The sequence below is a fragment of the Rhinolophus ferrumequinum genome, chromosome 26 (genome assembly GCF_004115265.2).
Source record: "Rhinolophus ferrumequinum isolate MPI-CBG mRhiFer1 chromosome 26, mRhiFer1_v1.p, whole genome shotgun sequence".
Classification (NCBI taxonomy): domain Eukaryota; kingdom Metazoa; phylum Chordata; class Mammalia; order Chiroptera; family Rhinolophidae; genus Rhinolophus; species Rhinolophus ferrumequinum.
In genome coordinates, this window is record NC_046309.1 from 17,588,138 (window position 1) to 17,610,707 (window position 22,570).

Genomic DNA, 22,570 nt, shown 5'->3' on the forward strand with positions numbered 1-22,570 from the left:
TGTGTCATGCAGGCTGTCATGCGGGGTCTCAGCTCCCATTCCCCACATAAGAACGCAGGACACAATGAGGCCAAAAAGGAACACCCACGGAGCCATAGATCGGGGAGTCACACCACTATATTCTCCCTGGCGGCTGGGTTGGAGACACAGGAAGCAGGAGCCACACTGTCTGCAACCTGCTGTCCACTTCTCAGCAATCCACAACCCGCACGCCACCGTGCTAACTGCAATCCGCGCTTGCTAGCTCAGCCACCATCTCCTTGCTAGCCCCCATTTACTGCTAGCGTAGCCACAGCAGTTATATTAGTGGCCAATGGCTCACTGGCTACAGCTGATGGCCAACTAGCCACAGCTGATGGCCATCCAATCACAGTTGGTGGCCATTTACTACCTGAGCCAGCATCTTTCCAAGTGAGGCCGAGAGCCTGGAGACTGCACTCCTGGCTCTGTCCCCACAACCTGGCTGGGTCTGTTATTGGGCTGCATGTTTTTGTTGGTTCGCTCACTTTTCTTTGGTTATTTATCTTTAATAACTTGGTGCTTCTCGAGGCTGATTTGCAGACCCACCCTGACTTTGAGGCCCCATGCGCTCACATTGTTAGCCCTGTGCTTTGAGGGGGTCCTGTAACCTGAATACCTGGCGGCTGGCTGTGACCAAGCCCGGGCAGTGTGGACACCCAGTGCTGGCGGGAGGCCCGCCTGCCCTTGCCGCATCAAACACAAACCGCTCTTCTGAAACCCTTCCACAAAAGGCAACAGAAAACAAAGAGCAGGATGCAAAGGTTATTTATTTGGGTTGTTTTAAGTTACAAAAAAATCCAATCATGTACATTTTGGAAGTTTCACACTCTGGGAATGAGTCATAATGCCAGGTCTTGTGAGTGAAAGGCTTTAAAACACCCCAGCCTGACTGGGTGGCCAGAATTATCTAGGTCATATTTTCCAGAGCAGGTCGGACTCTATCCAACACCAAACGAGTCTCTGCTCTAGCACTTGACGCTGAACCCTTTCAATAGCAAACGTTTTGGCCTCTTCAACACGTCCCTTTCCCTCCCATCTTTCCTTTCTCTGTGTTTTTTTGTAACTTGCTGTTCACACCTTCACCTTGGTGTCCCAGCACAAAAAGCTACAAACAAAAGTCTCCTCTTTCCAGGCAATTCACCAGGGAGCACTCCCGGCCTGCCCTGCCCAACGCTGTTTGCACCTCCAGAGAGCATTGCTTGGCTCAGGAGGCACTCCGGAGTCAGAGGATCTGGGCTTTAGTCTGGTCCTGCCACCTGTCTGCTCTTAGGATCTTAGGTGTTTTCTTATTTTTAAATTCTTAGCTGTCCTGCTTAAAAGAGATGTGGTACATAATAATAGATGCTGACGTGCCCTGAAAAGTGAAAATGCTACCAAGTGCAAGCAGGGTGAGTCTGGGGGCCCCTGGGCACTGCCACCCTCAGCTCAGCATTTCCCACCTGCTGAGGGCTGCACTGTGTTGCCATGGTGAAACACCCGCCTCTGTGTGCAGGTGAGTGGGATGTTTACCATCTGGAATGTCAGGTCCCTGAAGGCAGGATTCTAGTGTGTATTTGGTGAGCTTCTGTAGCCCATAGCGCCAGTCAGGTCTGAGCATGAAGCAGGCGCTCAGTCTTCAAGTTGGTGGCTTTGATCCAAATTCCCTTGGGCAGGTCTACCATCTGTAATGTCATGGCGGCATCATGGCGGCAGGATGGTGAAAAACACAGGCCTCTTTGTTTGTCCTCCTGAATGTGACCTCTAGTGGGCAGGGTGCACCTGGCAGCCTCACCTGGGGTCCTGGCACTCACACAGCAGTGCTGGCCCAGGTCTTGGGACCATGCATTGAAGAGCCCCTTCAATCACAGAGCCCCTGTGAATTTCGCCGTCCCACTAGAATAAAAATCCTCCCCAAACGGGTGGGAAACAGAGCCTTTCTCTGGGTGAGAGGCAAACCCCAGAAAAGGACACTGCCATGTTGTAAATCCAGTGTGGGATCAACCCGGCCCATTCAGAGGGCCACACCAAGAACCCCTGCTCTGGAGTCACTGTCCCCAGGGCCAGCCCCTCACTCCCTGATGAGACCTCTCTCTAGCAGTCAGAGAAGGCCAGAGCTCACCAAGGCCCCAACAAACAGCTTTCGTCTCCCTCCCTCCGTGAGTGGCTGGCACAATCCCACAATCTGACTGAAGGAGTCACCTCTTTTGTTATTTTCATGAAAACCACACTAAGTGGTTGCAGATGAGAAAATGAGCCCATACAAAGAGTGCATCAAACAAGTTTATTCAGAAAATGCATATTCTGGATCCTTCCCCCTCCCACCAACACATTCCCCACCTCCGGGTGCAAACACTGTATATTACACTTGACAAAATTCATCTTCTTTTAAAAATAACCTGGCCCTTGGAGATCTGCTCAGAGCAATGCCATTGCAAACACTGTAATTTAAAAATCAGTCACAGCAGGAACAAAGCCAGTTACAAGAGAAGTAACTGCAGAGCCCTCAAGTCACTCGAAATGGGTTTGCCACGGCCAGGCCCACCGATGGGACTGGAAACAGAGATTCCTGGAGCTCATCCAGCAAATAGAGGGATGATGGGATCTGGGCTTCTCACAGGAGCATCCCTGGCCCCAGATGACCCCAAAGAGCCTGGAACAGTCCACGTTTTGCCTGAAATCCATGCAGAATAAAGGGGGTAATAAATAAATAAGTGCTTCTGACTTGTATTGCTGGGAGCTTCCAGCTGTGTGTGGATGTAGCCTTCATGATGCTCCCCAGAATTCTCAGATGGAGCCTTGAGCTGATGGTCCAAGGGCTTTGCGACCCGCCTCCTGAAACCACCCCGGGTCACACTAAAGCATGCAGTGAGAGGGGAGACGGAACAGGGAGGGAGATTTGTGAGAAGCCCAGATCCAGTCCTCCCTGTTTGCTGGATGGGCCACATTCCCGGTGAGCATGGACTCGTGTATTTCTATCTTTGGTTTTGTGCCTTGGAGTTGCATGCCTTTGGAAGGGTAGCGTGGAGGTGTGAGAGAGAGTGGACCAGAGGCCTGGATAAAGTATGTACACACAGCCTCTCTTCTCCTGGAGACGCCTGGAAGCTCAAGTTTCTTCCATTGACTTTGAGAAGAGAGGCCACCAAGGCTTCAGCACTCAGGGCTGAACTCCAGCTGCCGCAGCATGGTCTGCAGGAACGCCTTCAGCCCGTTCAGGACCACCACCTCTGTGGAGTAGAGCGAAGCTTCCAGGATGCTGCCCTTCAGGGACTGCAAGCCCTCGGCCTGGTGGAAGTGACAGCCCTTGGAGGAGGCCAGCAGTTGGAGAAGGTGTTGGAGGTTCTCCATGTCATTAGATATTTGCATCAAATTTCTGGAAGGCAGATTGATGAGGATCTTTTGGTAGGTCTCCAAGATCTCGTTCATCATGGACAAACCCAGCACAGAGTGGAACCCAGGCAGGAAGTCCAAACCAGTGACCATGTATTTGGAGACCGACTGCTGTGTAGAAAGAAGAGGGAGAGCAAGAGCTCAGCAAGGTGGGAGAGACGTCAATTCTCTAAAGCCTCTGCCTTTCCATTGAGTGTGCTGGTTTGTTCCTTTCGTTGCTTCTTTTCCCCTTTCCGCACCATCCTGACTGAGCCTAGGTGGCCTCCAAGCCCCTAAGCTGGTCTGCTGGATTTCTGTCCTCCTGCACTTCCCCAACCACCCTGCCCTCCACTTCTACAGCAACCTTTGCAGGTTGTTCCCTTCTCCCAATGGCCTCTACATATAGAACCAGCCACAACTCCCTAGTTCTTAATTAGTTAAGTCAGACCCCAGGCACTGAGGTCCTCCGTACGCGCCCTCTCCCCAGCCATCCTCATTCCCTTCCATCCTCAGCGACTCCTCCCTCCCAGTCAAGTTCTCCGCAGTCTCACCTGCTTAGGGATCAAGGCCATCCCCAATGGGTGTCCCGCCTCCCTCCTCTTCTCCAGTAACTCTGGTTACCAGGAGGAGTTCCGTTTCCTGACTGCCCACTGCACTCTCACCCCCTGCACCACACAAGTGGGACACTCTGGATCTATCATGTGCAGCCTTGTGGAACGACTATTTTGAAAGCAATGAGACTTAAGGATTTCTCTTTATGAAACGCCTAAGACTCTATGTAGTTCTGAGCTGTCCCTGCTTCTGGCCACCTAACTTCTCCCTGCCCAAGGCCACCGTCAGACCTCCACAGTGGCCAAAAGACATGGAGCTCTCCAGATTGCTCCATGCAGGGCGAACGAGCAGGCTTTTAAGGCTGGGGGCTACCAAACCCCACAGCTGCGAACCTTTAATGAAGGCACACTTGGTTTTGGTTCTGCGGGGAGGGTGGGAAGGTCACTTGCTTTCCTTAATTTAATCTCACAATGACCTTGTGAAAACTATATGATAAGACCCAGGGGTCATTGATAGTTGTTTGCAAATATGTAGAGGGTTGTGTGTGAAAAAGGGTAGACTCGCTCTTCTGTGTGGCCTTGGCAGGCAGGACTAGCAGTAACGGGGAGGTGCTCCATAAAGCCAGAGCTCAGCTACAACTAGGAAGAACGCTCACTGAAAAGCACATTCTGGAGATAGACGGAGGCCCAGAGGGGATGCTGCTGGGGGAAGGACACCTGCCAAGGCTCCCTGTGGTCCTCGGCACTAGGATTCCAGATGGGGAGGACGGACAGTAAGGAGGCGGGAGACGGATGGGAGAAGGGAAGAGGCAGCTGTTGGTGCAGAGGGAGGAGTCAAGACCACCATGGCCCCTCTGAGGTCCCAGCTTCCCCATGGGCCGGCCCCACTTCTATTCCTTCTCCCCAGACCGTCACTACCATGTGCGAGATGCCATTGATCCTGGTGATAATCGTCTTGATGAGCACTTTGGTGTCATCCTGGATTTTTTGCGTGGGTACGGCTTCAACGCAGGACAGACAGAGCCAAAGGCACAGGAACTGGCACAGCGATCCACAACGCATCTTGCTTCCCAGGTGTGCTTCTTGGGCCTGAAAAATGAAAGGAACCACACATTTCAGGTTGCTGGTATCTCAGAAAACATCATACGCCCTGTTAGCAACCATCTTATCAGATGCGGGTAAAAATGTGATGTGCTTTCTGCCCCGGCTAGCATCTCAGAGTCAAAGACAACTCATTATATAGAAATATATTCATAAAATGCATTCCCTTGGGGAGAGGCAAGGCCTGGTCAATAAAAACACAAGGCGGTGCGCTGTAGGCTGCAGAGCAATAGGCCAGGGCAGGAGCAAATGGACATGGCGGTGACAATGTGACTTCGTCATGTGCTTCAAGGAAGAGGGTGGGCTTTTAAGGTCCGGCTTAAATCCCACCGTGTACCAGCTTCAAGACTTCAGGCAAATTACATAAGTGCTATGAACTCTACCTTTTATCCCCTGCAATATACCTATCTCCAGGCTTTTATAAGGATCAAATTAGATACTGCATGTGAAAGAGCTGTAAAGGTATTGTGAAATGTACTCTATTACTACCCCGTTATTAGCAATGATGTTACTTGTCCTCCCGTTACTCTCACAGCAGCCTGCTGCTATCTCTGTGAAGGCATTTATCACTGGCTTTATGACTTCCTCTCTCTCCCACTGGGATTCTGAATCCAACCCGCACTTACGGAAGGTCTGCTGAGATGTTACAGGCAATTCTAGGCACCAAGGCAACAATACTGAATGACAGATGTTCTCTCCCCTCAAGTTACTTACAGTTTGATAAACAGACAAACAGGCCATTCCAATTTAGGCAGAAAGAGCTTTGCAAGAAGGACAAATACAAGACATCACAGGAGTGAAAAGGGGCTTCCTGGAAGAGGTGTCAGCTGAGCAGGATATTAAAGGCCGAGCAGGGGTTAGTAAGAGTAGAAAGTGGCTCTTTCTTACAAGAAAGCAGCAGCTGCAAAGGTAGGGAGGCAGGAGAGAATACATAACATGTTCCGCTAGAATATTTGAAACTTTCAACATCATGGAACCATGAATTCTAAAATTAACAATATGCAGATCCTTGATTAAGCCACAAGTTTTAATGAGATGCATGAGGCAAAAACTAATAAAGTTAAATGTTTTGTGAGTCTGTAGCCAATGACCCATGCAAAATATATGTGGATGAGCCTGAAATAATAATTAAACGTAAATAAATTTTACATGAAGTTTCTGGAGATGGCAAAAAAGTTAATCTCCATTTTCAGTGTTCTGCCTCCTCTGGGTCCTGATAAAAACAGGGAATACATTTTCTGTCCAGAGGTGGCATTATTAGTAAAATTCATGTCTTGGCAATGTAATAGAAATCAGTTTATATGCTATTCATAATGTTTGATCAAATGTATGGGTTTTTTTATCTGAATTTTATAGTAGGGGAAAAATGAGGCATTCACTTGTCCAAAGTCAAACAGGTAAGTGGCAGAGCCAGGATACACACTCAGGGCTGCCACCTCCAGAAAGGCTGGGGTCCTTTCTATCCCACTCCCCAGTTTCTCCAGCCTTTAAAGAAAAGCCCAAATAACAAACCACCCCAATTCCCAGGCAAGGGCAGCTCCTGGGACCTTGGCACTCGGGAACAAATAGCCTGCTCTAGGATGAAGCTCTGAGATTGTACCTCTATATCAACTTCAAATATGAAAAATACTAAGTAATTTGGGAGGGGGCGCTCCAGATGTTTTTGTGCTTGTTTTGTCTCTTCAAAAGTTAAAATTCCCTCTAACTACTTATTAGCTGAGTAAACATTTCCAGCAAATCTCTGTGGAACAGTTAAATAGTGCTAATCCCCCCGTGTGATTCCACGGAACCCTGCAAAGGTGGACAGCGTCGTGTTCAGGCCCTGCGACTTCAGCTGTGGGCTCTGCCCCTGATAGCTGTGCATCTCTGGGCAAGATATTTAACCTCCCTAAAGCGTCCGTTTCCATCTGTAAAATGGAACTAACACCACCTGGCTCAAAGGGTAAATGAGATGAACCTGTAAAGCCTCTGTGTGTGTGTGTGTGTGTGTGTGTGTGTGTGTGTGTGTGTGTCCGTGCGCGTGCGGAGAAGGGTGAGGGGTGGGGGAGCAAATGCCAGCTTTTCTGAATTGTGTAATTATTGAGCAGGGTTTGAAATGCTTGGGCAACACTACCTATAGCCAACCCTGAATCAAGCATTTGGCCCGTTGCCTCCCCTGGTCCACCTCAACAGGGTGCCTGGTGATTCTGGGTCTTTCTCCTGCTGCACAAGATTGACTCCTATCCTTTTCTAGGGTTTGTGTCATAATGACACCCTCCTTCCCAAGAGAATTTATTGCCAGATTAATCTGGTCATTGTCACTCTCACACGATGGCCAGCCTGTAATACCTTGGTAGGAAAATAGTTTTACAAGCTCCCTCTATCACCACTGGTAATATGTTTCAGTGGATGCTGAAAATAAATTACAGTTCCTTGAAACGTGGAATTGAGAAGCTGCTGCTAAGTCTGCCTAAGAGGAGAGGCCTGATTTAGGGGAGCTGCATAGGGACTGCAGAGAAAACTGGTAACAGGTCCATCTGAGATCAAAGTGATGGAGAGAACCTGGCCTGCTAGCACACAACACATAACACACATGCTCACACACACCACACACACACACACACACACACACACACACGCGAGCCCAGCCAGTAGACAAGAGACCTAGTATGCTCTTCTCTGCTTCCTTTCCTCTTCCAACCCCCGATTGGGTCAATTAGTGCCTCTCCCAGGAATTTAAAATAGGGCTTTGGAGGGCCCAGTTTATCTCAGGGGCTCTGGGGAAGCCACGGTTGTCCTCGAGTGCATGGAGTAGCTGAGAGAGACCAGGTCCAGCCAGCCATGGACAGGTGGCTGTGGTCACTGCCTACACTCTCTCCTGACCTTCCTCCTGGTGTCTGACTGTTGGTTCTGTGCCCTCACAAGGCTCGCTGACCTTCCCTGTCCTTGGTCTCCAGTGTGAGATACTTTTTTCCACACAAACTCACTCGAGTAGCTTCCATCTTTCTGAATATATTTTTCATCCAGGAGACATATAGATACACACATATAAGAGAAACAAGTATCAAGACATAAAATTCACCCTTATTATGGGTGTACCGTCGGGAGTCTCTGTTTTTTTTTTAAATGTTTGTCGCAATATAGAATTTGAAAAGCACTGAGCTAGCATGAGTGGTTTTCTCTTATTTGTAACCAAGAGCCTCACTTGAGAAATCACGTTAACATCATTAGCGAGTCGACAGGGTGTGGGTGTGGGTATACGCTTCCTGTTCATCAGGAACTGCCCTGAGATCTGATCCCACCAGGGGTAACAAATAATGTTAATTCCTGTGTTAACTCCCACCAATTGTTAGCGGCTGGGTGGAGGGGGGGATCTGAAGCTCTATTGAGACTCAGAGGGAGAGGGTGCCACGATCAATTAGTGAGATGTGCCAGGCACCAGAGTGGTGGCCATGCCACTTGTTCCAGCATCTCCCAAGGGCCTGGCACAGAGCAGATGCTCATTACATATTTGTTGAATGAATAAATATTTCCAGCCCTGATCTTCATTGTCTAACGAGGTGAACCTCCCTCTATAATGGCTCACCTGTCACCATCTAAATGTCACACTCTAGAATTCACTTTTTGCCAGCAGGAATTCCTAAAGGCTTTCTTCGTGAAGACAGGAACTAGCACCACGTGGGCCTTCAGCTTTCTGAGTTCTGCTCCACCTTGACTGTCATCCTAGGTGCTCCCTGCCTTGGTCCCCTGGCTCCTGCTCCTGTGCTCTGGGTCTCTCGCCCTTCTCAGAGACCTCTGCTCTGCCCTGTGGCTTCTCCCCTCTTCTTGGCACTCCCAAGCTGGGGCTCCTGAGTACAAATGCAATACGTGCACAGATGGGGACAAAAGTTTCTAAGGGGTGAGATGTTGGCATCGACACCAATCATAGATTCAGTTCCTGAGAGCTGATAAACCGAGAGCTTTTACTGTCTTTTGTAAAAGGCAGTCTTTTGCAGTTTGCTGAGAAGCAACTGAAGTAAGTGTGAAGGATTGTTACACATGAAGTAAGAGCAAAGGATTCCATGGGCCCAGGCACCACGTATGTTGTTTTTAAGCCGAAACAACCTCTCTTTCTATTTTCTGAGACAACTGTGTGGACAAAAGAATTTCAAGGCTCTTGGCTGGCAGTCCAGAACTGAGCTGCTGCCACTGGAATCCTACCGCTGGTGGAGACAGGTCCTACTGATTGCCTGATTGCAGGAAAGTGTGGCTCATTTTTCTTTAAATCACAGGCATGCTGTTCAGGATGCATACACCACGCGGATTCTACCTCCCTGGAGCCCCTTCTCTCTCCCTGACCCCTACGCTCCCCTGGGTGGCATCTAGGCTGGAGTAGGGACAATGACCCAGGTTCTGTGAGGCAAGCTCTCCCACGTGGCCACTTCCGTACCCTGCATGGGCGCCTCAGACACAGCAGGCATCTGCCTGGGGCAGACTGGCAGAAATTAATTGCAATTTCCCTGGCTCTGTCCTTGGTGCTTGGAGCCATTTCCTGGAATAGAGGGGGAGGAAAATATTTCCCCCAAATACCAAGAAGAGTTATTTTGGGCATCAGAGATACAAAATATGAGAAGGACTCCTTTGGCCAACATGGAAACGGTCCCCTCAGCCTAATGTCCTCAATGGCTTGAAAAAGAAAGAACCTAAAAACATCCACTGTTTTTCTCTTGCCTTCTCCCCCTACCGAAGAGAGAAATGGTCAGCTTGGCCATTCTGTTCCCTGGACGTTAGAATGGGAACGACAATGGTTCTGCAGACTAAAGCGATTGGGTCCCTTCTCTCCCACCAGTCCCAGAAGCTTACCGCAGAACTCTATAGAACAAACACAAGGGAGCTGAGAGAGGTCAACTCCGACAATGGGGCATCATGGAACCTGTGCTCCTAGGGTGGTGCCGTCAAGGTGCTGCCCTCGGCCCCACCTCCCCCAAAGACCACCCTTCCAGCAGAAAGTAGTCATCTTGTCTCTGTAAAGCTGCCGTTCTCACATGACAACCAGGCCGCTCGTCACACTCAGGTCTATTATAACTGTATTTAAGGAGTTACTTTTCCAAAGTGCCACCATCTTTAAGCTATAGAACTAGAGTGTAAAGGCGACCACACCCACAGTGAAATCTCAACCAAGCCAGGAGAGAAGGCAGGTTATAGGAGGACCTGGTAGGTCTCATCTGGGGCCCACTGGCCAGGAGTGTGTATTTGGCGATTTTGGCTGGAGAAGTGGTAATGGTGAGAAACGTGAGGAACAGACCTTTCCCATGACCTGTTCTTCTGTCTCCCCAGAGAAACCCTATTTTATACATCATGGAGACGGTCATTTGCACAGCTTTGAGAGCAGAAGTGGTGACTCCCAGCACAATTTCTCTGGGAGATTTGGGTTCTTCCTGATTCTCATTCTCCCCCCCTCTACTCCATCACAGTCCCGAGCCTGGGCCTGGGCCTTATATGGCCCCTCCAATTCAGAGGTCAGGACTCCTGCTGGAAAAGTAAGCCTGATTTCTTATTCACAGAGCAAGGCTGTATCTAGTTCTCAGAAACGGAGCCTGGTTTTTGTGTCCCCTGAACATTCAACTTTATCTGCCTACCCCCAAATAGGAGCAGGGTACCCTGATCTTTGGAGAAGTGCTGAAAGCAATTTGCAAAGCATCTCAACAGCGAGCTGGCGGCTCTGTCTCCTGGGGCCCTGGCTGGCTCCCTGAGCAAAGATTCCTGCCCCGTGGGCACAGGCACAGCCCAGCGCAGCCCAGCCCAGCCCAGCCCAGCTCCCGGCTCCCAGCAGCCTTCCTTCTGGTTAGATAGATCACTGTGCAAAGCTACCACAGTCTAGAATTAAGCCCTCCAGCCTGCCCTTCTCCTGTCTCAGTTTCCCCGGGGGCCCGGGGTGAGGTGGGCAGCTGCGGCCTGCCAGAGCGAGCTGTAGAGAAGGAAAAAGGAGAGCGCTGGGGGCTTACCTCGAAACTGCTCCACCGCAGTCGCTGCGGAGCTCCATGCCTGCCGGCCCGTCTTATAGTCTCGCAGGCACAACTTGCGCAACTGCCGGGCAGGCCTGGGCGCACCCAGAGCGCCAGCTCCCGCCCCACCCCGTGGGCAGCGCTGAGCCGGGCAGATGCGGGCTCCGGGCCTCGAGAGAGGGATTCTGCTGTGCCAGGAGTCACGCGCACACCCTCGGGTATGCCAGCAAGTTTGGGGACCGCTGGCAGGAGCGAGAAATCCTCGAGGTCCCGACAGAAGCTCAGGCATGGCTTCGGACCGGCCTCTGGGGACGGCTGGCTGTGGGGGGCTTCTGTCAGCTTGCTGGGGCGCGGACCGCACCCTCGCTGGCCGGTGGAGCAGATAGCAAGGCCCACAAAGCCAGCTCTGCCGGGCGCGGGGCTGCGCTACCCGCAATGGGTCTCTGCAGCCATCGCGGTGCTCAGACCCGACGGCCGTGCGCGCTGGGGAGCTGTACGCCTGGCGCCCCCACCTGGAATGAAAGGGTTTGCTTTCTTTCCCTCTACCCGGTTCGGGTTCGCCCGGAAGCCAGCTTCCGAGGCTCAGGACAGGTGGTCTCAGGCTGGCCTGCCCTGGAGACAGCGTCCCCTGGATATGAGGAGTCTGCCCCAAGGTGCGTTCGCTCGGGAGGCCTGATACTCTGGGTGTGCAGTCCTTCCCCAACCCGAGGTTTCCTGTGTGGAAAGGGTAGTGTCCCAGACAGCAATATGTTCCTCAGCCTGTGAGTAGGCTGGTATCATCCCCGGGCTTCAGGGACGAGGAAACTGAGGTCCAGGGAGATTAAGTGACTTTCCTCGGAACTCCCAGCTGGTATGTCGTGACAACCCAGGAACGCAGGGTTCCCAGGAACCCAGATGCCAACAAGTAGATCAGGCCCATTCTGGTCACCACAGCAAAGAGCAGCTCTGAAAAGAACCTGTTCAGTTAAGAACCAGCCCAGCATATAAGGTGGGGTGGGGGTGGCAAACTCTGCAGGGGGCCAAATCCTACCACCCACTGTTTTGGTATGGCCCAAGACCATTTTTAAATAGTTAAAAAAAAAATCAAAAGAAGAAAAAGCTAAGACATGAAAAATGTAGGAAATTTACATTTCGGTGTCCACAAATAAAGTTTTAAATTTTGTCCAAATAATTGTGGGAGTTTTCCTCTCTTATACTTACACGACAGCCCTGATGTTGCCCCTTGGCCTGCAAAGTCTAAAGTTACTATCTGGCCCTTTAAAAAGAAAGTTTGCCAACCTCTGAACTAGGGAACACATTGGCATTGGCCCCGCTGGGTCTTTATTCCTGCCAGTCCTGGATGGGCACGGGGGACTTCCATCGGTTTCCCCCGTTCCACTGGGGTCTCTCTCTCTCTCTCTCATTGAAGAAGCTTGTCCTGTTCTCCCTTCCAGGCAACTCTTCTCCCTCCAGCTGGCTTGGGGGACCTGTTCCTCTTCCTCCCCTAGGTTGTAAGGGGAAGATGGGGGCTGGGTCACCCATTTTTAAAGTCCTGGTACCTTCACAGCGCCAGGCACACATGGGTGCCCAGAAAAAGTTTGCTGAAATGAACCCGGGGGCACGATGCGCCACATAGCTGATTTTGGACATGTGCTATCATTGCACCAGCGTTTGGGGATACCTGTAGACGCAAGGCCGTTGGGGGTGTAGATTTTCAAAACTTGTGAAAACATCCCTGCGGTGCTGGTGGTGTGTAGGGAACAAGGAAAGCCTGACTCACACAGGTCCTCACCAGTCACATTGCACCGGAGATTTCCTGATGTAAACATGCTCCCGATGGCTATGTATTCATCCAGGATGGCAGGGTCTGTTTTGTTCTCTGCTATGTCCTCCGTTCATAGCCCAGTGCCTCGCACAAAGTATTTCATTTTTAAGATATATTTTTAAGTGGAAATTTCAAACATACGGAGAAGTAGGCAATATATCCGTGGTTTAGATTTAACAATTATTAGTTTTCCATATTTGCCTCATTTATTTTTTGGCTAAAATATTTTAAAGCACATTACAAACATCATAACATTTTCTCTTCCGTGTATAGCTCTAAAAAATAAGGAAGCATTTCTACATAACTGCAATATCACACAACAGTAATTCCTTAACACCACGAAAGATCCAATTTATATATTCAAATTTCCCGAAATATCTCAAAAATGTCTTTTATAGTTGCTTTGTTTGAGCCTCGTTGTTTTGCTTCTAATTAATAACTATTGATTGAAGGAAGGAAGAAAGGAAATTGAGCTATATATCTGTGGAAGTCAGAAAATGTTAGCATTGACTATGATTTATAATTATACTGCTACGAAAAATGTGGGAAACCAACTAAATGTCCAACATAAGAAATTGGTAAGATGATTGAAAAGACATATGAAAGCGATAAGCACACATTTAAAAAAAAATCTGTTGTAAAATAATATTTAATGAGGTAGGAAAATAATTATATTTTATGAACTAAAAAGTTAGATTACAAAATGATATGTGTTTTCAGATTACACATATGTTGACACACACATTCACACCAAGATATATTGTCACTACAGGGAGTGAGATTAGGCATTAGTTTTAAGCTCTTTGCGCTTTTCTGCTTTTAAAAAGTGTCTGCAATGGAATTACGTGTTAAAGAGAAATCTTGTACCTCCCACGGAAATGCTGTTTTGTGTTGTTTTTCACATACAGGCGGTAGCACTCACTACAATCAAGTTTTCCTTGTTCCCAACATCTTTGTAACTTGGTTATAAGTAAGGACATAGCTTATTTGCAGGGACCTTGGCAGCCTCGGGTTACCTGTGGCAGCATCAGCTTTTTTAGGGTCGTGGGGTGGATTGGGACCAGAGTTACTGCAAGAACATCAAGCAGTGCTTGAGACCACATTGTGGAGATACATACTGCTCTCTATCCATCACCTACCTAGTTTTGCATTTGGTTGACTAATAAATTATTATTTTATTTTTAAAGAAAATATTATTGTATAATAAAATATATTCTATTTTTAAGAAAATTCAGAAAGGACAAAAAGACATGAAAATTCAAGTCTCCAACCCCCTTCTCCTCCTAGATGTAACAGTTGTTACCAGTTTCTGGGGTGTTCTTCCATGGATATTCCTTTTCTAGTCTTCATATATCTATTTTCTTTAAACACACACACACACACACACACACACACACATGATGTCATACTGGTCACACTACTATTCCTGCCCCTTGCCTTTAATTTCTTTTTATTTTGGAAATTTTCAAATCTCCATAATACATTTACAAGAAAAAGCGGCATAACAAATCTCCATGCACCCATCATCCAGCTTCAGCCATTATTGATCTCTTCTTTCACTAACTGTATCTAGAATACAATTTCTTACCAATATACATAGAGCTGTGCCAATCTTTTAAATGTCAGCTTATTTTACTTTATGGATGCACCACAATCAATCTAACCAGATTGTTACATACATAATGTTGTAATTAATAAGTTTAAATCGACTTATTTGAGCATTGTGTGACTACCGTGTTTCCCCGAAAATAAGACCTAGCCAGACAATCAGCTCTAATGTGTCTTTTGGAGCAAAAATTAATATAAGACCTGGTCTTATATTACTGTAATATAAGGCCGGGTCTATAGTATAATATAATGTAATGTAATATTATATTATATTATAATATAATACAGGGTCTTATTTTACTATAATATAAGACCGGGTCTTATATAAGACCCGGTCTCATATTAATTTTTGCTCCAAAAGACACATTAGAGCTGATTGTCTGGCTAGGTCTTATTTTCAGGGAAACAGGATATATCTGTGGGAGAAATTATGATAAATAGAATTGTTGAGTCAGAAGATATGCACTTTCAAAATAGAAATACACTGCCAAATTACATTCCTTAGAGATTGCGCCAATTACATGCACAGTTGGCTGCAAGTGACAGTGACTTAAGCATTAACCGTGTGTAGTTATCCAGAAGCCTGGAGGAGGGCAGGGGCAGTGCTTGGTGGCATCACTGAGAATCCTCCTCCTTCTGATCTTATTTTCTCCCGTTGTGTCCTGTGCTTATTACCTCACAGTTGCAAGATGGATGCTGTCCCTTCAGTCATCATGTCCTTACACCAGTGCCCAGTAGGAAGGGCAGGGCAGAAGCTAAAGGTTGTGTCTTCTTGAAATTCTGGGTCTAGTTGAGGAAGGGAAGTCAGATTTCCCCTTATTTCTCATTGACCAGAACTGGGACATGTGCCCACCCCTAGACCAATCACTGGCAAAAATGGAATGTGATTGCCATGACTGATTTAGACCAATCATAATCCTTCCTCTGGGGCTGGGGTAGATCAAGGTAGATGAAGCAAACTCTGTCCTTACCAGAAAGAATTGGGGTTCCGTAAGATTGGAAGAAGGTGAGAAGAAATAGCTCTTTGGTGACATTCCCCAGGAAGGATCCATGTTAGTTATGTAATGTTGTCTTTTTTTCCCTCCTTTCTTCTCTTGTCTTTTCCTTGTCTCCTTTTCTCCTACCCCCTTTCCTTCCTCCACTTAAACAGAATAATAAAAAATAAACTAAAATTTTTAGGGTGTGTTTTCAAACTCCCATCAGGATGTGTGTAGTTATACCTGGGGAGTGTCAAAAGGTGGTCTTTACAGTCTACTCAATAAATGGTGCTGGGAAATCTGGACAGACACATGCAAAAACATAAGGCTAGACCACCTCCTCACACCATATACAAGAATAAATTCAAAATGGATTAAAGACTTAAATGTAAGATCTGAAATCACAAAACTCCTAGAAGAAAATATAGGAAGTAAGCTTGCAGACATTACCCTTAGTAATATTTTTACTGATATATACCCTTGAGCAAGGGAAGTAAGAGAAAAAATAAACATGGAATTATATCAAACTAAAAAGTTTTTTCACAACAAAGGAAACCATCCATAAAACAAAAAGGCATCCTACTGAATGGGAGAAGGTATTTGTCAATGATACATCTAATAAGGGGTTAATATCCAAAATTTATATATATATAAAAAAAACCCTCATTCAACTCAACACCAAAAAAAACAAACAATCTAATTAGAAAATGGGCAGAGGACATGAAGAGACATTTTTCTCAATAGCCAACAGACATATGAAAAAATGCTCAATTTCACTAAGCATTACAGAAATGCAAATAAAAACCGCAATGAGATGCCACTTCATTCCGATCAGAATGGCTATCATCAATAAATCAACAAACAACAAGTGCAGGAGAAGATGTGGAGAAAAGGGAACCCTCCTGCACTGTTGATGGGATTGCAGATTGGTGCAGCCACTGTGGAAATCAGTATGGAGGTAGTATGTCAAAAAACTGGAAATGCAACTACCTTATGACCCAGCAATTCCACTCTTAGGTATCTATCCAGAGAAATCCAAAATACTAATTCGAAAAAATATATGTTTATTGCAGCGCTATTCACAATAGCCAAGACATGGAAACAACTGAAATGCCCATCCGTAGATGACTGGATTAAGAAACTGTGGTACACTTATACAATGGAGTATTACTCGGCCATACAGAAGAATGTAATCTTACCATTTGCAACGATATGGATGGACCTAGAGAACATTATGCTAACTGAAATAAATCAGACAGAGAAAGACAAATACCATACGATCTCACTTGTGGAATCTAAAGAATAGAATAAATGAGCAAACTAATCAGAAACAGTCTCAGAGGTATAGAGAAAAAACTGAGGGTTGCTAGATGGGAGGGGGATAGGGATGAGGGAGAAGGTGAGGGGGTTAGAAAGCACAAATTGGTACCCACAAGTTTGCCACGGGATACGAAAGACAGTTTGGGGAATATAATCAATAATGGTATAAAGATTTTGTAAGGTATCCAATGGACACTTGTCTCATTAGGGAGACCAGCTCAGGGATGGTATAGGTGCCTGACCACTGCACTGTACACCTGAAGCTGAAGCTGAACAATAATGAATGTCAACTATAGTTATATAGTCACAGGATGTGGAGTACAGCATAGGGAATAGAGTCAATGGAATTGTAACAGCGGTATATGATGTCACAGGGTAGTAGATTGGGGGAGGGGGGTATCACTTTGTGGAGGTGTAAATGTCTAACTATTACATTGTTTTGTACACCTAAAACTAATACAAAAATTAAAAAAAAAAAACATTGGGGAAAAAAAAAAGGTGGTCTTCATAGCTTGCTTCCTCCAGTCAACAGACACAGTCTTACAGACTCAGTGAGCATATGCCAAACTATCCCCAAAGCTTAGTGGCTTAAAGCAACAACCATTTATTTAGTTCATAATTCTGTGGGCTGGGTTCAGCTGGGTGGTTCTTCTGCTGGTCTTGGCGGGGCTCCCTCATTCCACGGTCAGCTGGAGGTCGGTGGGGGCCTGTGGCCTTGCTATGTCCGGTGGGTGGCTGGCTGTCAGCTGAAATGATGAGGGTAACTGGGTCAGCCCTGGTTAGTTTGCCTGCTGACAGTTGCTGGGCTCCCAACTTGCAAGCCCTTTTCAAGTCTCTGCCAATGCATGTTTACTGTTTTCTCCTTGACCAAAGTAAGTCACATGGCCAAGCCCAGAGTCACTGTGGGAGGAGATTATAATAAAGAGAGGCAGGCCCACAGTAGAACCGTTACTGCAATTGGTCCATCATAGGAGAGGACACCACTCTGAACTCAATAGTAAGCAATAGTAAGGAGGCCAAGCTGTCAAGCAGAGAAGAACACGGGGTGACTAGACAGGGCCACAGGAGAGGGTGTCCTACACAAGGTCCATGAGAGGGTCCTGAGAGGCCAGGTCAGCTGGCGGTGGGGTCCTCAGGGAGCAAGAGAATAAATTCTTTACAAGGTAAAGAGGGGAGACTTTTAAAGGTTTTGACAGAAAATAAGTGCCATTCAAGAGGGGATTCACATGGTCAAATCACCATTTTGGGATATTCAACTGGCAGAGAAATATAGGGAGGATTGCAGCAAAAAGCAACAAAAATCAAGGAGAAAAATTGTAAAAGATTGTTTTTTCACCCATTTGTTCATTCATTTCCTGAATCAAGAAGCATAGAGTGTAGGCATACTGTGTGCTGGGCACTGTGCTAGATCCTGGAGACACAAAAAAGAACATTAGTCCTGGACCTCAGCGATGGTTCAGGAGCTCGAGTGAGGGCCTAGTGCAGAGACAAAGGAAGGAAGACCCAGGAGGCATTTTGAAGAAAAGAATACCTGCCTTGTTAACTGAATGGCCGACCCTGGGAGGAAAAAGCAGCCATAGCTCCATAAACTTCCCGGCCTAGAACTCAGTGGTTGTGCTGCTGGCTAAGAGAAGACCCTGGGAGGTGACTGATGTGGAAAGGAGTGAGAAGGGTGGGACTAAAACGCTTGCTGTCAATATGGTTGTTTTGGGTTACACTGTCCAGCAGTTCACTGGGGCTGAAGTCCAGGTGACGGGCCAAGGATAGAGCAGTGGTTCCAGGCATCATCTTCCAAGACAGGAAAGATGACTTCTCATGAAATCAGGGTTGTGGGGACCAGCCGGCTCAGGCCTGTGAAACACTGAAATGGGCAAGGTTTTGAGTAGATTAGTGTGCAGTGGAGGATGTGAAAGAAGAGGGTGGGGATGAAAATTTGCTGATGTGACGGTCAGAAGGAGCTGTGGGAAAGCCACGTGAAATCGAGGGCAGCTTGGAGCTTAGCGGTCTACAGAAGGCTGGGGAAGGAGCCTGGGGAAGAACAGAGCAAGAACAGTGACTTCCCCTTCGTTTAGTTATTTAATTGCCCAAATATCATGTTCACTGCAGAAAATTAGAAAACGCCAAGAAGCGAAACCAGGAAGAAAGTCATCCCTAATCCCACCACGCTGCGATAACCCCTGGTAACGTGGTTGTGCTGCTTTGCCCAGACTTGGTAACAGCCTCTTACATCCTGGGCTGGAATGTAGCCTGGAAACTCTGAGAAAAGAAATGACAGCCAAGAGGTTAACACCAACAGGCTCACCCTCTGGGCTGCAGGCTCTTCTCTCCCCTAATCTCCCTTTCCTGTTGGAGTGGAAGGACTTGGGCCACGATCCTTGGTGGAGCTGGACCCTCCCCAGGTACCTGGGGGCTGAACAGGTCTTTGGGAACAGGTCTTTGCTGCTGTGGAGAAGCAGCAAGAAGCCTTCAATCCCACAGTAAGGCTGAGATCTAACATCCCGAGGCTTCCAGAGTCTCCAGCCCAGTATCTGTCCATAACAGAGGTGTTTTACCAGACTGCTTGCTAGAATCACCTGGAGACACGCCTTACAACAGGATACACCCACTTCTCCTGCAGTCAGAGGAGTAAAGAAGGTGGGCCTCGGGTACCTTGGCCTCAGGTCACCCAGGACGTGCTATATACCCAGCACTGTACTGGATCCTGTGTGGCACCAAAGAAGTGAGAGGCACAACTCATACTCTCGAGGAATTCATAGTCTTCCAGGAAAAAGCTGGGGAACAACAAAATCACCATGGAAACATGACTGTGACATCAATTGTCTGCCAGAGAGGCTGTATGGCATGGTGTCTCTGTGGGTTGGCCTTGGGGCCGCACCGCCTGGGTTTGAATCCCTACTGTGCCATTGATTAGTATGTGATTTTGTGTGAGTTACTCAGGCTCTCTCTGCCTCAGTTTCCTCATTTGTAATGAGAGCATTACTGCACCACCTCACAGGGTTGTTGTGAGGATAATTTGGGTTATTACAAGCAGAGCACTCGGCAGCCACTCGACCAATGTTAATTATTAATTAGAGCAAAGGCATTCAGAGCACAATGCATGGTGGGGTTAGTCTGGAAGGCTCCTTGAAGAAGGTGTCTGGTCTGTGTGTGCTGAGCAGTCAGGGAGGGAAGGAGTTCAAAGGAGCCTGCTCAGCTGGCCCTTTTCAACCAGAAAAGCCACTCGTCCTGTTTTTATGTACCCGTAGGACCCGAATCCTGGCTTGTCCCATCACGGCCTGGAATGGGGCAGAGGAATGGGAAGATCTGTATACTCAGGCTGAGGCAGGGCGGCCAAGGGCATTTCTCGGCGGCGCGTTGCGTAACCCGGGTTGCGGCACGGCTTCCTGCATGGCGGTGCGGCCCAGCCCCCGGGGGCTCTGCAGACCTTCCTGGGCCAGGCCTGGCCCAGCAGCATGGGTTTCCAGCACCCAGCACCCAGCTCCTGCCCAGGTATGTCTCAGATTTCACTTAAAAATATATATAGTATTTTTTATTCTGACTACATGGGTAATGAACATTTCTTGTAAAAATAATCCGAAGAAGAAAATTTAAATTTCTTATAATGCCACTACCCTGAAATCATTAATGCTTTATTTAATATAATCACTTATTTTTTATGCACAACTTTCGTCTCTTCCTGTGTCTCTGCACATGGGTGTATATACTTTTTTTTCTATCATAAATAGGATCAAACAGTACTTACTGTTTTGCAACGTGGTATTTCCAATTGTCTCCAACTTTCTTGTCATGTTATCAAATATTCTTCCATGATGTAATTTATAACGCCGGCATTGTACGAGCAGGCCACAGATTATTTAACTAATCCCTACGGTTGAAAATTTAGATCGTTTTCAATGACTTTTTCTTTTTCTCATAAACAATGTTCTTACACATAATCTTGTAGATAAATCTGCAAATATTTATGCTTACTTCCTTAGGATCATTTCTAAAAGCCTATTTAAGGCCTGGATGCCTCTTGCAAAGGCGTCCTGGATAAGACCCCCTAGGGCCCGCCTTCCTGCCTGCAATCCTGAAGAGACCCAACTATACCATTTGGAGGAAGCTGGGCAGATGCCACCAAGCACCTTGGGAAGTCCCTCAAGGTTGAAGGACAGGGGCTGGGACAGGGACTACAGCAGCAAGTGGAGTGAGCTGATGTGCAGTCGAGAAATTTCGCTGTCCCTTGGAAAGCCAGGTAACCTGGGGAGAACTGGAGGAACCATGTAAATATCTCTCCTCGGAGGACGTGAGTGACGTGCCTCCAAGAGGAAGAACCTAGAAAGGACAGACTCTTTGGAGCTCAAAAACCTGCTTGTAGCTTTCAGGGAGCCCCGGTTTACCCACGGCGCTGGACTGTGGGTGTCTGTCCCACCAGACGGAGTGCCCCAAGGGCAGGGCTGTGTCTGTTCATCTCGGCACCCCCACACCCAGCCCAGGGACGAGTACGGATTTGTTGAACCGACACAACAACCTTCACCCCAACTCACTGCCCCTGCACTTCCTCATTCTGCATTTTTAGGTCCAGGCTGCTGGCATCTTACTGCCCTCATAGTACCTGCACGATGGAGCGTCCCTTTGAGAGGCCACTTGAGCAATATCCACCAAAGGTCTTAATATACGCATGCCTTTCGACCAGTGATTTCACCTCTAGGAATAGCCGAAAGCAATCCAAGACCCCCAGGAACTGCCTGTCTCTCCCATCTACTTCCCATAGCTCCCCTTTACGCCCCCTTCCCTCAAACCACTTCATTCTCATCCTGGGCTCCTTGGCATCCTTGCCACTGGGGCAAAGGTATTTCCTGCTCCATTACCTCGACTCTGCTTTTCCACAAAGCACAGTCAAAACACCACGTCTTCTAGCAAGCTCTCCCTGACAACCGCTGGGCCTTGTTTCCACTGTGTGTTTAGTTAGTTCCATGCATGACTTACCTGAACTTCCAGATCACGATCTACTTGAGGGCAGGCCGGCAGTGTCCACGTCTATTTTATCTTCATCCTTCTCTCCACCTGGCAGAAGGCAATGCAAACAACAGCATGAGAATGTTTGGCAGCTGGGCACAGTAGGGAAAAGGAGGTCCTTTCAATCCCTCTGGATCACCCCCTGCAGCGTGAAGCTGCTTCCTTCTGCCCGCGTGACTGCATCAATTACTGCATCTGGCAGGAGCTGTAGAATCCCACACCCTCCGCAGGAGCAGCAGCAGCATTTTCAACCCCATTTGTCAGAATCTCCATCTAAAATTCAGTTGAGCAAATTGTCTGGGACCCATGCATGAGATTTCAGTCTGAGACTCGTTTCCTGAGGGAAGTTGCTACGAATTTGCATTGTGATACCAGTGTGACTATTTCTAACAGAAAAGACTTTGTTTCTTCACAATGAGATCTAGTATGCAGGCCATTAAATATATGCAAAGAGGTCCCCTAAGTGAACTTCAGAGAGGGTTTAATGAACTGAAATTTGAATCAAAAGTGTCCGAGCCCTGAAATGGGGTTTCCCGAGATAAGGAGTGGCTGCCGTTACACTTCCCAAAGATGGGCAGGATGGCAGGGCCCTGGCATCCTCTTTTCCTCATCCCCCAAAGCAGCACCTTTTTATGGACAAAACCCGAACTTTTATTGGTCGCACAGTTAATTGTTGCTCATAAATGTGCACGGGGAGAGTGATTGAGATGTTTAAGCCACCCATGCTGTGCAGGGAGGGTGGAGGAACGCCTCATGTGTTGACTGCAGTCAATCCTGCAAGGTGGGTAACAACACCATTCCAATGTTGGAAATAAAGTTGAGGCTCAGAGAGGTTAATTAACCGGCTCAAAGTCACCCAGCAGAGCCCTGATTCTAGTCCTG

General features: G+C 47.6%; 1 protein-coding gene across 2 annotated transcripts; it reads right to left on the minus strand.

Annotated features, from left to right (window-relative positions):
- Window positions 1-2,320: 2,320 nt before the first annotated feature.
- Window positions 2,321-11,109, minus strand: LEP (leptin). 2 transcript variants are annotated; one of them, XM_033099033.1, is made up of 3 exons: window positions 10,982-11,109; window positions 4,836-5,006; window positions 2,321-3,495 (listed from the first exon to the last, which is right to left on the minus strand). In XM_033099033.1, the coding sequence occupies exons 2-3, from the start codon at window positions 4,977-4,979 to the stop codon at window positions 3,148-3,150; spliced, it is 492 nt and encodes a 163-aa protein (XP_032954924.1). In that variant the 5' UTR covers window positions 4,980-5,006; window positions 10,982-11,109; the 3' UTR covers window positions 2,321-3,147. The 2 variants fall into 2 exon arrangements, with proteins under 2 accessions (XP_032954924.1, XP_032954923.1); XM_033099032.1 differs by having other exon boundaries at window positions 2,321-3,498.
- Window positions 11,110-22,570: the final 11,461 nt, after the last annotated feature.